The 16,178-nt window shown below is 38.3% G+C and overlaps 2 protein-coding genes across 3 annotated transcripts; one reads left to right on the top strand and one right to left on the bottom strand.

The window, feature by feature from the left end:
• Nucleotides 1-453: 453 nt before the first annotated feature.
• On the bottom strand, nt 454-6,024 carry idh3b (isocitrate dehydrogenase (NAD(+)) 3 non-catalytic subunit beta). Of its 2 annotated transcripts, none has more exons than XM_088422611.1 (11): nt 5,958-6,024; nt 5,412-5,585; nt 5,207-5,327; nt 4,845-4,905; nt 4,631-4,763; nt 3,828-3,961; nt 3,604-3,706; nt 3,013-3,159; nt 2,827-2,921; nt 2,620-2,680; nt 454-829 (listed from the first exon to the last, which is right to left on the bottom strand). In XM_088422611.1, the coding sequence occupies exons 1-11, from the start codon at nt 5,997-5,999 to the stop codon at nt 752-754; spliced, it is 1,149 nt and encodes a 382-aa protein (XP_088278737.1). In that variant the 5' UTR covers nt 6,000-6,024; the 3' UTR covers nt 454-751. The 2 variants fall into 2 exon arrangements, with proteins under 2 accessions (XP_088278737.1, XP_088278736.1); XM_088422610.1 differs by lacking the exon at nt 454-829 and adding an exon at nt 1,313-1,932.
• Nucleotides 6,025-7,074: 1,050 nt separating this feature from the next.
• wdr1 (WD repeat domain 1) lies at nt 7,075-14,904 on the top strand. Its single transcript, XM_088424552.1, has 15 exons — nt 7,075-7,203; nt 7,820-7,941; nt 8,554-8,644; nt 8,724-8,871; nt 9,521-9,701; nt 10,491-10,568; nt 10,715-10,795; nt 11,503-11,736; nt 11,875-11,967; nt 12,075-12,226; nt 12,586-12,673; nt 12,776-12,886; nt 13,086-13,259; nt 13,357-13,501; nt 14,146-14,904. The coding sequence occupies exons 1-15, from the start codon at nt 7,188-7,190 to the stop codon at nt 14,250-14,252; spliced, it is 1,821 nt and encodes a 606-aa protein (XP_088280678.1). The 5' UTR covers nt 7,075-7,187; the 3' UTR covers nt 14,253-14,904.
• The last annotated feature ends 1,274 nt before the right edge of the window (nt 14,905-16,178 follow it).

A 16,178-nucleotide genomic window follows, 5' to 3' on the forward strand; every position in this document is an offset into this window, starting at 1 on the left:
ATTTTTAATTTGATCTCCTCTTAAATATTTGTGTAATGTTGTTGGTTCCAAGAATGATTTAAGGCAAACACAGCACTTGAAACTCATTAGACCTACTATCCGTTTTTTAATATAGCTATCTAATTATGGGTTGGTTGAGGAATAGAACCGTACATTTCAAAAGCCTATACCAATATGATGGTGAAAAAAGTACAAATTATTGAGGAAAATCCATTAATTCTTGTTAAGTGGCACCAACCGCTTGATATAGTGATTTTCATCCTCTCTTGACTATTATGTATTCTTTTAATCAATGATGACAGTTATTTTTCTGTGGATCATTTTTAATCTTCCATGTTCTGATTTCCATGTTTCCCTTGACGTACCCACGCACTTGTACAAGCACTGAGGTCATTAAATTCTTCATGCCGTAAAAGGGTGTGTCTTCTAACAATAAATACACAGGGATTCGAATTTTCTCATCTTGTACTGTCTTTTTATTTATATCTTACTGTAAATAGAGGCACTATACCTTAGTAACCCAGATAATAAATAATCTGCAATGTTTCATTTACTACCGTCCACACACATTTTCAAGTAGGAATGACTGCAAAAAAGGCCTAAAATACTTCATGCTTGAAATGAAAAAGAGACCTCTTGTATATTACAATTGTGCATTTCAATGTTTAACCAGACAATGGTGTTAAGTGTGAGGAGGTCCACAGAAAAAATAAATATCCCGTGTCTGACACAGTAGCAAATGATTGGATGTTTAGGCAGCCAGGTTAGCGATGACAGCTCGGGTGAACTCGTCACTTGTGGCATAACCCCCCAGGTCTCCGGTGCGCACCTGTCGCAAACATAAGGACAGTGTGTTAGTGCATATGTATGCACAGCTGCAGCAGCACATGTCAGTATACAGTCATAAGGCCAGACTCATCAGTCGATGTACTGTACACAAACCGTTATGATCAAGTATAGTAGCATTGGTTGACATTATACTTTGTGAGTTTTTGTACTATTGAGCAATACAGTTGCGGGTATAAAAAATAACTACATTTATTCAGAACCATCTTATCTGGTTTTAATGCACAATTTTAACTAAATTCTGGAAGTAAAAAAAAAAAAATCAGCAGATGCCACTCAACATGCCGTTTTCAGCAGACAAAAAAAGCAAAAAACAATACAGCTCACAAATAAGTACATAGTATTCGCTACAGTGGAGATGGTTTACTCTGCTCCACTCTAATTGACCGATCTGGATTTACAGTCCGATGATTTTAATGCTTTACATGCTCATATAATACAATAAGAGCAGAGCAAATGGAAAGGCTGTGTGTTTATAGATGTCTTTATTTGCTTTAACAAACTGTACACGTTACACTTGTAATAAAAATCCATGAAAAAACATGAACATTTTCAGACAGTGTCGTAGCAAAAAAAAGTAGAGCAGAGTAAGATCAGCAAAAAAAGCCAAAATTCTGCACTTTTAATTGTTTCACTATGTCACAATGCAGCATTGAACCTAGAAAGTGTCTCACTGAATGAGTGAGCAGCTTGCTGTGAACTTGTGTACACTGGTCTCAATAATTGATAATTTACAGAACATTAAGTGTGCTGGGCAAAGCGATGAAAGGCATTCATGGAGGGTGGTGGTCCATCTTTGAATTCTTTTAATGACATTGTTAGTGTGCACACTGTAGTCCCATGACTACTGTAGTGTCCATTTAACACGTTTATTGGATTAGTAAGCTCAGAAGTCAAAAATCTTTTCAACTGTCATGCTGTCAGGGGGACAAGCGCCAAATAACCGTTTGATGACATATCAATGTCCACATTAGAGAAATATCATAGGAGGACCACCATCTAAATAGGTCGGTATCGCAGGTTATCCAAAACGGCACCCACAAAGTCACCCGTTGTTGAGTAACCGCCAAGGTCTCGTGTCCGTACCTGGGACATGCACAGACACACACATGAAGAGGGGGTAAACACATTAAGGAGAGTGTGGGTGCGAAAAGGAAGGGGACGGACATGAGATGCTGGGTTCTGGTTTTCCATATCAAAGTATTATTTTTTGAATGCAAGATAATCTGTCTGATTTCAAGCCTGATTTCTTTTTCGATCAAAGTCAGCAAAAGACCCCAGCCACAGACTCCACATGGAACTGAGATAAGGACAATAAATAGTTCCCGGTGCTTCCTAATTGATCCGGTGGAAAAGGGACACTAGCAAGCAGAGCAGTTAGGTCCATGCAGTTATAGAAAGAAGAAACATGGGAAACACATCTTCTGCCCATTCCTTAGGAAAGTGACATAATCTGAAATTGCGAACTTTTCCAAGATGCCATCTGGCGAGCAAAGGTTGAGTCATTAGTGAGACTTTTCAAGAAGACAAAGAGACCAATGTAGACAAGGTTTAAGAAAGAAAATGTAAAAAGAATCTCCAATATTTTCCCAACAGAATTTTGTGGGTCAGTAAAAAAAATTTGAACATAAATCCACAGAACATTGAGCATTGGTATCAGTTTGTTTAAATGTTCCTATCCAGTGCATTATGTTTGTGTTAATAGTGTTAGTGGTATCTGCTGTGTTAAGACTTAAGTGTCTCTACAGCAGAAAGCAGCTCATGCACACTCACCTTCCCCTGTTTGATGACCCTTTTGACAGCATCTGACACCATTTGGGAGTGATAATCCAGACTGCAACAAAAAGATGATACACATACAGTGTTGTGTGCAGGGTGGACACAGACTTGAGGCAGCTCTCTAATTGTGGTGCAGCGGACTCAAATCATGGAGTAAAATGAACTATTCAGCTATTACTGCAAAGTCAAAGACTGTCGTACTTGAGGTGCCGGAGCATGTTTGCAGAACTCAGCAGCATGGCCGTGGGATTAGCAATGTTCCTTCCGACTGCTTGTGCAAAGGGATGGCGCGCACCCTATAAAAGAACATAACAAATATGACAATGAGGGATAGAAAAATGCAACAAAATGTGAAACAAACTGCAGCAACGGAAGGTAGAACACTACCGTCTCAAATACTGCATATTCTGCACTGTAGCTTTCGCCGGGAACAACACCTGCACCTCCCACCAGTCCCGCTGCCAGGTTATCAATAATGTTTCCATACAAGTTAGGCATTACCAGCACATCAAACTGGTATGGGTTCTGGACCAACTACAGCATGGAAGACAAAGCAACAACAAAACAATGAATAGTTCAAGTGAATGAAGAAAAACAAAAGTGATTGTTGAATATTCAAATGATTTTGATCATTTATCTAAGTGCTTTGAAGAACATATTTAAAATATTTGCATTGTTTTGATAGTTCAACCATAGGTTTGTATCCTTGACCCATCCTATTCATTTGTGTCCACTGTAGGGGGACTTTTTTTTTTTTGGTATATACTGTATCTTTTGTCACATTCAAGCTAACCCACTAAGTTATAGTGTGTTCAAATTTCCAGTTATGTCTCATGTGTTTGGGTGGGATGCAATTCAATTTGCCATCTTGCTGAGACAAAATGGACACAACAGTGGACGCAAATGAATAGGGGTCTCAGGAGGATTGCTCAACATTGAGTATTCAAATTGGTGAATGCATAAAATGTATTTTTTTACCTGCATGCAACAATTATCAATGATTATGTTCTCATATTTGATTTTTGGGTACAGCTGTGCCACTTCTGCACAGCTCTGCAGAAAAAGGCCGTCACCTAGTTTCCTGCAATTAGACACAGAGATTAAGGCAAGGGTTGTCATTGACACAAATTACATAATTCAAATTATGTGTAGAAGGATCAATTCCAAACATGCACAACATTGTATTGAACATGCTTTCTCACATGATGTTGGCCTTGTGAACAGCTGTGACCTTGTTTCGCCCCTTCTTGGTGGCATAATCGAAGGCAAACTTGGCAATGCGCCTCGATTTCTCTCTGGTGATGATTTTCAGGCATTCAACAACACCTGTCACACTCTGCAAAGCAAGAAATTTCCTTGTCGACAACTCCCCAGGATCAAAGGTCGCCAACATTTTGCAACCAGAGCTACTTCTTGGTAACTGATTAATGTGAAGGCAAAAAGCTTACAGGTAAATGGCACTATATTTTTTAGATTACATTTTTTTTCATGTACATTTAACACTTTTAAAAACACAATTTGCCACTTGTTGCAAGGTGAAAATGACATGACGCACTGAATGCTCAAGTAACGACCAATCACAACTCAGCTTGGTCACATGACCAACAGGTAAGCTGAGTTTGATTGTTATCAAAGTCTTACACACAAGTGATACCATTTTCAGTCACCGGCAAGTGGAAAAACATACTTTAAAATTCTATAAAAAATAATTTAATAATTAATTTATTTAGACAAGATATTGTCTTTTTACTGCTGAAAATTGCTAAATAAGTGCACTACTCTATTAAGTGGAGTCCACTGAAGAAATAGCATGCTAAATGACAACAGTTATATATATATATATATATATATATATATATATATATATATATATATATATATATATATATATATATATATATATATATATATATATTTTTTTTTTTTTTTTTTTTTTACAGTAGCAGATATTTCCAGTCAGGTGTCATATAGGTTCTTCTTCAGCCCAAGGAGCCATCATGTATACCTCATGCTCCAAGGAGCTGTATTCTCCCTCTGTCTGTTCACGGATGATCACCAGGTCCAGATTGTTGTGGCGCGTGCTATAGCCAGGCAAGCTATTCACATGAACCACATTGGCAAACAGGTCCAATTTACGTCTGATGGAAGAACACAGAGGTGTATTTTATGTTGAAAAACTAGTTAAGAATACTTCGCAAAGGCAGTCATCTAACTTGTACCTCAGTTTCATCTCATACGAAGCCAATTCCCCTTTGAACTCCATAGGTGTGTGGATCTTTCCTGAATAATCAAACACGCAAGATTATTTTTTTTCCTTCTAAGCTGTAGGTGTCAAACTCCAGTCCTCGAAGGCCGGTATACTGCATGTTTTCAGGTTTTCTCACATCTACACACGTGATTCAAATGATTAGCTTATTAGCAAGCTCTACAAGAGCTTGAAAATAATTCTAATCATTATAATCAGGTGTGTTTGAGAGCGACTGTTCAAAAACACGCAGGAAACCTGCCCTTGAGGACTGGAGTTCGACACTTATGCTAAGCTAATTTAACTTGAGACAAATCAATAGGTAAGGTGAAATACCTTTAATTGCTACTCGATTGGTCTTCATAGAGGTCAACACTTGCTCCAGCTTCTCCTCGCTGGCCATGTTCTGTACTTCACTCAAATGAAACTCCTCAAATTCCACAGGGACATCTCCTGCCTGTGGATAGGAAAATTTGCCATCATCATCACCATCAGATTTGTCATCAGCACCACAACTATTCAACTTGAATTGGGAAAGTACTTTAAACACGTCCTTGACAGCAGACATCAGCTCAGGTCCAACACCATCACCTGGAACCATCGTGACCTTAAAGGTTGCATCTGCACGAGCGGGCGGTGTTTCTGAGGCAAAGTGATTTGTTGATATGCTCAAGGGTCTGCAGGCAAGCTGCTGCCATTGAGGGCCACTCAGACCCTGAAGACAGAAAAAAAGGAACTCAGTGATGTTGACAAGAATCGTAAAGGTCAATTGGTTTGGCGTAACAAAGTTAATGAAAATTGTATGGATCTAGACTTTCTGTTAAAATGTATGCAAAAGAACCCAACACTTCTTATTCCTTTCCTTAGTTATCTCGTTAAATGAGCTAAGGAATGAGAAAGTCACTACGATAGTTGCTGAAGGAGATTTGTAGCTAGTAAACAGAATGAGTTAGCACAAACCTCCGTATGGAATACTGGCAATTAACTTTATTGACACTGAGTATCACAAAATACACTCACGGCAGTATGTCTAATAGTTCGAGTAAACAGTTTGAAAAAATCCGTTATTATCCATCTATGCACTCACCTTGATGAGCGTTACAAGCCCACTTCTCATGACAGCCGCCATGATGGTCACAGAAACCGTTTTCTTCTTCGCGGAGTGTCAAAAGTCACTCCGTCATAGCGCCATCAAGCGGAAAATGTATTCAACGCCAAATCCACTGGTTGCATTATACTGCATTTAATTATATTTGGATGTTTTTAAGATGTTTGCTAAGAAAACAAAAACATTTATTTTCCAAACATTGACTTAATACAAGGCTAATCAAACAGTAACTGCATAAAAATGGTGATAAAACCGCAGCAAAACCTCATTTCATACAGAAAATAAACATACATGCATACTTACGAGATGCAGGATAAATTTGAACTATGTAAAGTGTGACTGAATAACAATATTTGGAACAACCGAAATAACATGCTTGCTGGTCACACTTGGTTAGTCGCACCTCATACATAACATTGTGTGGATGCACCTTTTTAATTATCTTATCTTTGTAATGTGATATTATGGAAGCATGCATAGTAGTATGTCATCACTTAACATGGGCCCATCATAAATAGATCTGGGGGTTTCCAGTCCTATTTTGGTGCAATGACACTGACGGTTGGACCACAGGATGATTTCACTATCACTGTATGGAGGCGCAGTATAACAAAGCCTTTTTTGTGCGCGTCTGTGTGTGGGGGGTGGGGGGGGGGGGGGGGGGGGGCAGTCATCCATGCTGAATGTATGTACCACACATTCTGAATGTGTGTTATATGCGAATGAGCAGTGACATTTGTTTTTGAGCATTCCTGGGTTAATAAACAATGTCTTGTTTATTCTTTTTTATCATATTTTGGAAGTCTGCATATGTACCTTTTAAGTACTCCGCGGATAGTTGTTTTATCTTTTCATTCTAAGCATCAATTGGATATCACTATTGAACAGGGTAAAAAAAGAGACAAAAAAATCTGATTTCATAAAACGTTTCAGACCGTGAAGTAATTGATGGTTATCAATAATTCAATTGGGTGGGGCTGATAGCCTGGAGCCTGTGAGGGCAATTTCGGAACCAAACGCTCCCGTGTTGCACGGATGACAGTGGCAGCGTGGTATGTGAGTTTACCATATATGGGCAAAGGCAAGCGGAGCGAGGGCGCTACCTGCTTCCGGGTTTGTGTGACCAGGGAGTGCTCAGCTGGGACTTCGCTGTCTCCACTGATTCATTGATTTCGGGGTGCCACGTGAAACAAGCGATCAACAGCTACGATGTCGTACGAACTGAGTGAGTATGTTGAGTTATCGGGAAAAACTGCAACTGTAGTTTTCATTTATGATTTTTTTTTCTCACAAGCCAGCCAATCGGTTAGCATTAAGCTAGCTTGCTAGCTTCGCCCGCAACCAAGTTGATTTTGACACTTCCTCCCTCCCAATCCAGACACTGCTTTCTGCGTGTGTGTGTGATTTATTTCAATGGTTAATTGATCTGCTTAAAAATGTTACCCGTCTGAGTTTGAACTTCTGTCATTTAGCGTGTTTTCGTGAGCTAGCATGCGTCGGTATGCCGGACTGGGTGAGATGTGCTCACGCATTGTTTTGACAAGCCTTAACAGGCTCGATCACCATTCTTTCTCTAAGAAATCCTACCTATGGGTAAGATGACTTAAATCTTAAGCATGTTAACTGAAATGTCTTATCTACTGAATCCAAGTGAACAACAACAACAGCAGCAAAAAAAAAACACAACTAAATGCACTCATAATTATAACCAATGCGGAAACTGTCGTGCAAATTGACAGCGTTTACGATTGTCGCTCATGATGATGAAAAATGACTTCTGTGCTGGTGAATAACTATGCAACTTAACCACACGAAATACTGTCCCTATCATCTACTTTCAGGACAAGTGTTTGCCAGTCTCCCCCAGGTGGAACGGGGAGTTGCCAAAGTGATTGGTGGTGATCCCAAAGGGAACAACTTTCTCTATACCAACGGAAAGTGTGTCATCATCCGGAATATTCAAGTAATTATTTGAAAACACAACCATAAACAAAGATTGAGAGACATTTTATTTTGTCATTAATGGAATATGTCAATCTAGCAAGTGAAAACATGTTATACAATGTACTATTAAAGTGTACTTGTGGTGCTCAGAAAGAAAAATATAAATGTTTATCAAGAAAAAAAAAACACATCCAAACACATTGTTGTATTAAAGCAAGTTCATAATCGCCCAGGTTTTTATATCAATGTAAAAACAATACTGACAGAAGATTGGTCAATCTGTCAGTATTGCTTGACTAGAAAACTGCAAGACTGACTCAGATTTGTCAGAATTTGGGCAAGAAAATGCTGGCGGGGCTGATGAGAGAGTGGCGGTCAACATGGCTGTCAACACCGTTTTGTCACGTGTCCACCTGCTGCAACCAAATATTGCTGCACAGTGACGTCTCAAAAAGAGAGTTCTCTGAGCTATTAAAAAATAGGTACCCTTGCTTGCTTTACTACAATGATCTTAACTAATAACATTTTTGGGACATTTTTGAAAATTCGGAAAAAAATTGAGGTATACCAATTTATTTTAGTTTTGCGGGCAAAAAACAGCTAATATATTGTTTTTTGTTTTCTTATGAAGAACCCATCCATAGCAGATATTTACACCGAACATGCCCATTCAGTTCATGTGGCTAAGTATGCCCCCAGTGGATTCTACATTGCATCAGGAGGTAACGAGTCCATACGTGATCATGTATTTGTAATTGTTCACCACAATAAAATCACTCTGAATATTTTTTGTTCTTTTAGATGCATCAGGGAAGATCCGTATCTGGGATACAACACAAAAAGAGCACCTACTCAAGTATGAGTACACCCCAATATCAGGCAAGATTAAGGATATTTCCTGGACAGAGGACAGCAAGAGGATTGCTGTTGTTGGTGAGGGACGAGAGAAGTGAGTATCTGGTTTTTCTTGTTAGATGTAGAAAGGAACCTTAGTTCTGATCACCATATTTAAATTTGCTACAGGACTAAAGGCCTAAATATGAAAGATGAGTTTTGTATTACGGTACTTATTATTGTGTTAAGATCATTTTGATGACTCGCTTAGCCAACTAAATCTGATTGTACACAAATGAAACAAAACATTTTGAATCACAGTACTGGTGATTGATAAATGAAGCTTCATGAAGCACTTGTGGTATTAATTGACCCCTTAAGGGTCCAGTTTTGATATAAAGATGCAGAAAAAAATGAATACAATTTCCAAAGCACTAGTCTTTTTATCTTTAAACCAAGAGCACCAACGTGAGGAGTAAAAAAATGTCAAACGCTCCATGAAGCTTCATTTTCTCATCACTAAACAGGACCCAGATTTAAAACCCATTTTTTTTTGTAATACAGAATTTTTTTAAAATAAAAACCCCATTTGGTTTTTGCAAGTATAAATCACAAAAAGCAACAACCCAAATTAACCGATTGAAAATGATTCATTCGTGGAAGACCATCATTTAAAAGCTATAAATTTGGTTTAATGTTGCCGATTACTTTGACAATAACAGTAGTGCACAAAACCAAACCTGTCTTTGTATTTCTTTCTGTAGGTTCGGGTCTGTGTTTCTGTGGGACTCTGGTTCTTCAGTAGGAAGTATTACTGGCCACTCCAAAGTAATCAACAGTGTCGACATTCGTCCTAAACGTCCCTACCGTATGATCACTGGAAGCGATGACACCTCAGCCACTTTTTTTGAGGGGCCCCCCTTCAAGTTCAAGCTTTCGATACGTGTGAGTAAAGACTGATTTTGGTATAGTTTGTGTTTCCTAGCTATCTTCCAGTTCTTAGTAAGTTATTACCTGTGAGAACTTTTTTTCTATAGTGAGATCCAAAATGCCCCCCTGACTTTATCTGATGTTTTATGTTGATCTCTGATAATACTGAAGTGTCAGAATTTAATTCGAAAAGGATGAACAATTTTTGGCGGAAAAAATACCTTGCTTCATTCATAGTAAGTTATTTATTTGAAGTAGATGTACTGTCATTCAAATGAATTCAGAGATCATTTATCTTAATTGAAACTTAAACTTTAAGAGCAAAAATTGTATTTATAATACAGCAAATAATTAACAGTAGAGACAATTTATTCCTTGTTTGTTAAACATAGGCAGAGGAGCAGGAAAAAAAATACAAATAGGAGGAGGGTTGCAATTCAATTATTTTTCAAAGTCATTCAGCTTTAAAAACAGTAATATTTATTTTTTTCATTTTTCTATTTATTTATGGCATTCTCTTGACTAAGACACCTCAATGAACTTTAAAATATATATTATAATCTGTTTTATAGTTTCACATTGCCTAACTGTTGGATTCCAAGAATTCGTGTTATTGTTTGACAAATTTTGATTGCTTGTTTGTTCGGTTTTTTTATATTTTAAATTTGACTTCACTCGCCATATATATGAGAACTTTGTGGTAATGTAGGTTATAGTTAAATGTAGTGTTGAGGACCTGTGGTCAGAAAATGCGAGGTGACTTAAAGAAATGCTCTTTTTGTTTTACATGTGTCGTGCTGACAGGATCACACCCAGTTTGTCAACTGTGTTCGTTTCTCTCCTGATGGAAGTCACTTTGCCACAGCTAGTGCTGATGGTCGGGTAAGCATTGAGGCCTTTGGATATTTTCATCACCTGGGGGGAAAAAAAACAAACAAAAAAAAAACAGAATTGATGGGTCAAATAAAGTTGATCTCAATTTAACAAATGGACCATTTTGTTTATTGAAACCATTTTCTTTTCCACAGATTCTGATTTTTGATGGAGGTAATGGTGAATTTATCAGTTGCTTGGGAGGAGAAAAGTCTCACAAAGGAGGAATATATGCTGTAAGTTTGGCTATTTTTTACTTTCAGAATGTCTATTGTGAATCTAACTTGATTAACAAGTACCTAGGATTGAATGTCTGCAAGTAAATCTAGGGCTAGACCGAGTGTCAGGGTCATGCCGATTATCGGTGCGAGGTTCACCAATTGGTTCATATCTGCATCAGCCTTTTTAAATTAATCTTACAACAGATAAACTCTGTTCATTGTGCCTCTTATAGTGCACTTCTCTGACTGTCTGTAATGGAGCCTTGCTCCAGCGCCGTTCTGCCCATAGCATCATCTGATTGGTTAGCCATGCAAGAGCCAGAAGGCCCCCCCCCTACACATACCCGCACACACACACACACATCCAGCATGCCTGTCATGTTTCAAAGTAAAGTTTAAGCAGGTTATGCACAGGTCTGTTAAAGACAGTACAGTGCATTAAAACTGATTTAAAATAAGTATTCATTATTTTTGTCTAAATATTATCTACAGGACTTTTTTAAACTAAATAAAACCGTCCAATATTTGTTTGGTTTATATCTTCAGTGAAAAAAGATTAAAATCATTATCAATTAGGATGATTGAAGAAAATTGATCTTTTTTTTGGCTATACTGGAGCAATAAATGCTTTACTAAAACCCATAGTATGCCGCTGGCTATGTTTGATTAGTTAACGTATGTGTTGAAAAACACCCCCCCGCCAATTTTCTTTTCTTCCCCAGATAAGCTGGAGCCCAGATAGCTCCCAGCTGATTTCCGCCTCGGGGGACAAGACCGTCAAGCTGTGGGATGTTGGCGCTGGTACCGCGACCACCACCTTCAACATGGGCAATGATGTTGCGGATCAACAGCTGGGCTGTCTGTGGCAGAACGAGCACCTCCTCAGCATCTCCCTCTCAGGCTACATTAACTACTTGGACAAGAACAATCCTGACCGACCCATTCGCACCATCAAGGTCAGGCCAGCAATATTGTATTTTTCTTTCTTTCTTTCTGTCTGTCTGTCTTTTTATTATTTCTTTTTATTTTTAGATGTTTAATAATGTATACCCCTATGGCTGATTTAGCATGATAACACATTACTCTTCTTCCAGGGCCACACCAAATCCATCCAGTGTGTGACAATTCACAGAAGTGATGGCCGACCCTTCATTTACACCGGAAGTCATGATGGGCACATCAATATCCTTCTCAATCTATTGCACTTTTCAACTGATTTTTATCTGGCGTTATAAGCGTTCCCACAATGCAACATTTCTTCCAATATTTTCTCTTAACCTTGGCCTCACATTACTGGGATGCAGAAACTGGGGAAAATGATTGTTTCTCAGGCAAGGGCCACAGCAACCAGGTGAGCAAGATGGTAGTCAATGTTGCTGGCGAAGTGGTGACCTGTAGCATGGATGACACGGCGCGCTACACCAGCATCAACAAGAAGGATTACAGGTAAAGGTCGTCACGTTTGATTAAACGATTAATCTTCCCAATCGATACATAGTTATATTTACCAAACATTGGGAACCAGTCATGACCTTGCCACGACAATGATTCAGTGACCTATGACTGCTAACGTGTTGTGTGTAAGTGAGTGTAAACAAGTGCACAATGAGTGCTTTAAAATGGTGCTGGCAGTTCAATTTTGATTTGAATGTCTAATGTAGTGATCAAAATTTTTTATAACAGCATTATAACTGAAATTGAGAAACACTATTTTAAGTACAGTGAAATACATTTATTCTGTACAGGGTGTTAAATTACAGGAGTCCAAAATGAATTCTTCTTTTGTAAATTGTTTGTATTTTCAGTGCCTCTGATGTGGTGAAAATGGCATCCCAGCCAAAAGGCATCTCAGCAGCTGCAGGAGGCCTAACGTTGGTTGTGTGCATTGGGCAGGTAATCTCTTTGCTTGCTAATGTGGTGTTGAGCAAAATTATGATTTCTAAATACATGCCATGAATCTCATCCCTTTGCTATACTTGGTTGCTTTTTTACAAGGTTGTATTACTGAAGGACAAACAAAATGTTTTCACACTGGAAAACCTTGATTATGAACCTGAAGTTGGAGTTCTCGATCCTGCTGGGACCACTGCTGCCGTAGGAGGCCAAGTAAGTGGATATCCAATAGATAGAAGGCCAGGATATCCTCGACTGAGAACAATAAGACTCAGTAATGTATCTTGAATGAGTAAAAAGTTAGAGAAAACAAATGTCCACTACAGTGGACACAAATAAATAGGCTGGGTCACAGGAGGATTGTTGGTAGTTCAGATGAATGAGGACTCACCCCCTCACGTCTTTTCTTCAGGATGGTATTATTCGACTGTACTCGATCCAAGGCAATACTCTGAAAGATGAGGGAAAAACCATCCAGGTTACCGGAGCCATCACAGATATGGCTTACTCGAATGACGGAGCCTACTTGGCTGTCATAGATGACAAAAGAGTGTGCACCGCTTTCAGTGTGGCAGATGGTTACTCGGTAAATACCAGTCCCTCCTTTTTATTTATTTTTTTAAAGAATTTAACATCCACAGCTCTCATTTTTTTTATTTTCATGTCTGCCTTATTCTTCCTAGCTCAAAAACGAGTTCTTCGGACACCACGCAAAACCAGTTACCTTAGCCTGGTCACCCGATAATGAGCACTTTGCAACCGGTGGGATGGACATGATGGTGTATATCTGGAAAATTGGCGACGCAGATAAGCGGATCAAGCTGCAAGGTATGCCAAACCACACTCTCTCATTTCACATGTTCCTCCCCTCGGGGCGACTTTTGACCCGTGAAGGGTACTGGTGGCAAAATGAATTGTCATGAAGCACTTGTGATATTTTTTTAAGCCTCTAGATGGTGCTCAAGGTTTAAAGATAAATGCTAGTGGAGTGGAAATGGATTAAAATTCCAGCGGCTCTTTAAACTAGGTGTGCCATCTGGAGTAGTTATAAAATACCACAAATGCTTCATTTATCAAAAGGAGGACTTGATGTATCTGATGTTATATTAACTCTTTCAGTGCCATGGAGAATTCCCATCATTTAAAATAGTAATAACAAAAATAAAATTCCCGTCAAATACGTTTTTTATGAAGGGTAGCTAACACCCTTGACGAATGCTTACCTAACATATATATATTGAGCGTAGTGATTGTAGTGATAATTGTGACCATTGGATGGCATTGTTTCCACGCATACAACATAGCTATTACCGACATGCAATTCAAAGTAAAGAATGGAAGTCAATCTTTCATACGATACCACCCATATTTACAGACATAGCACACAATATTCTGTTGGTCTTGGAAGATGAGTGAAAATGCTAAATATATTGGCCCTCTAAACAAATACATTTGTTTTGTGATTTCTGCAGACTGTCACAAGTTGCACCACGTCAGCGGCCTGTCCTGGATTGACGCAAATACTCTGGTCACGACTTCGCACGATGCCAGCGTCAAGCAGTGGACTATTAAATACTGAGAAGCATGCAGACAAACACCCACATCCCCGAGGACAAGGACTACTGTCGATTTCAATCACCCCTCTTGATTTAAATTATGTATTTTGCTGTTTGTAAACATCCGAATTGGAAAATGGTTATGGTGCAAAAAATTTATGCGGTAGATTTGTCTTTGTGCAAATAAGTGCAACATCCAGAGTGTCAATTTGACATCTCATTTAATGTATGGACACTGCTCAACATTCCATTAATAATGGCACTTATCTGTTGTTGGGCTCAACACATCCTAACTTGATGGATGAACCAAAAGTGTTGTTTTAACACTAACATTGTGCTTAAAAGACATTTCAAATCTTTTGGTTGAATTCCTGAAATAAAAAGCCCTCAGTGCGGTTGCCTGTCACAATTTCCTTTGCTAGGGGATGGAGAGCAGTGAGTGGGTGCAGCTTTTTGCTTTCTCGAGTCACTTTTTGCTTTTCATAGCGTTTCTTCTTGGACTAGGGAGCAATTATAGCAACTGAAAACAAGTATAGAATCATTAAGAGCATCGTTCAATGATCTTATTTTGATTTTTTTTGGGGGGGGGGGCACTATTCTTGTCTCACTATTTTAATGTCTTGTCTATGCATTTGTTGATAATATTGCTGGAAATAAAACATTTTTTGCATTTTCCCCTGGATTCATTGCATTATACAACAGTGATTAACATACAAATAGAACAGAATGCCTTGATTGTCATTGTACAAGTCTATGACAAAATTGAGGACTTGAGCAGCTAAGAGCAGCTGTAGCTGTGTAAGCCGGTAACCTGTAGCACTACATTAACGGTAAATGTTTAACAACAATACAACCCACAATAAATTTCGGTTGTTGGTTATTATTGGCTATTGCTGCTTCAACAAGGTACAGTATATATGCTTTGTTATAGTAATAGATGAAACCAAACAGATTCAAAGTCTTAGAAGTCAAGATCACAAAATGCGTGATGTCACATGTCTGCAGCAGCTGTTGACATGAAATGTTGACCGCAAGTGTCAAAATGGCCGCCCTAAATGCCTAATGCGTGGATTATATTGCTTAATTCATCATCCATCCAACCGTCCATCTGTTTTTTTTAGCCGCTTCGCTTCAAATCCACAAATATACTGCTTTCCGCTGGTGGATGTCCATTGAATTATACTGTATGAGAAAATGTTTGACATGAGATACATAACAAGAACGTCAGGTATGATTTAGTCAGACGATGTATTTTTTGAGACGTACGTTTGAACCATTACCTTCATATTGTTGTTGTTATGTACCAATTTTTCCTTTGTTTGCAGAGCACATATGTAGTTACCAAGTGATGTGGTTGAGATGAAGATTATTGGTTTGGCTGCGTCTGCCATATGATTTCTTGTCAAAAGAATTGACTCCACATTCTCTTTTGACAAGCTATCATAACAAATTCTCAAATGAGAGTACGTGAGACTTGAAAAGAGTTTCTGGAGGTATCAGCAAATCAAATTTAATGCACAGTTTTCAAATTAAAAGCAAATGAATTGTAATATGAGACGTTTGCTAAATTTTGTTTTAGTGATTTCCTTGCGTATGTCTGTTAAGTTTTACATGCATGTGCAATGTCATTAGTGATGCAATTTTGAGCAAACGAGCAAGTTAAACATGACTAGAAATATCACATTATCAAATATCACAATATCAAATTTTCTTTTTTCTTTCTTTCTTTCTTTCTTTCTTTCTTTTCTTTCTTTCTTTCTTTCTTTCTTTCTTTCTTTCTTTCTTTCTTTCTTTCTTTCTTTCTTTTTTTTAAATCAGATGGCACAGCATTCTGTTTTAAATATTTTCCTCCATCCAAAAATGCTTTGCGCTGGTTAGAAGGTACTCAGCTAAAAAAAATATTTCACCGGGGGCACGACAGTGAAGAACAATTTGCGAACCACCGGTTT

Source organism: Hippichthys cyanospilos, chromosome 9 (assembly GCF_059441005.1).
Source record: "Hippichthys cyanospilos isolate Australia breed blue-spotted pipefish chromosome 9, RoL_Hcya_1.0, whole genome shotgun sequence".
Taxonomy (NCBI): Eukaryota; Metazoa; Chordata; class Actinopteri; order Syngnathiformes; family Syngnathidae; genus Hippichthys; species Hippichthys cyanospilos.

Excerpts from the sequence above, each read along its gene's own strand:
- idh3b (XM_088422610.1), bottom strand. The coding sequence starts at position 5,999 with ATGGCGGCTGTCATGAGAAGTGGGCTTGTAACGCTCATCAAG. Across the intron at positions 4,764-4,844 it reads TCGTATGAGATGAAACTGAG|ACGTAAATTGGACCTGTTTG; the intron begins GTACAAGTTAGA and ends TTCTTCCATCAG. Across the intron at positions 2,922-3,012 it reads AATATGCAGTATTTGAGACG|GGTGCGCGCCATCCCTTTGC; the intron begins GTAGTGTTCTAC and ends GTTCTTTTATAG.
- wdr1 (XM_088424552.1), top strand. Across the intron at positions 8,645-8,723 it reads ATTCTACATTGCATCAGGAG|ATGCATCAGGGAAGATCCGT; the intron begins GTAACGAGTCCA and ends TTGTTCTTTTAG. Across the intron at positions 13,260-13,356 it reads GTGTGGCAGATGGTTACTCG|CTCAAAAACGAGTTCTTCGG; the intron begins GTAAATACCAGT and ends TATTCTTCCTAG.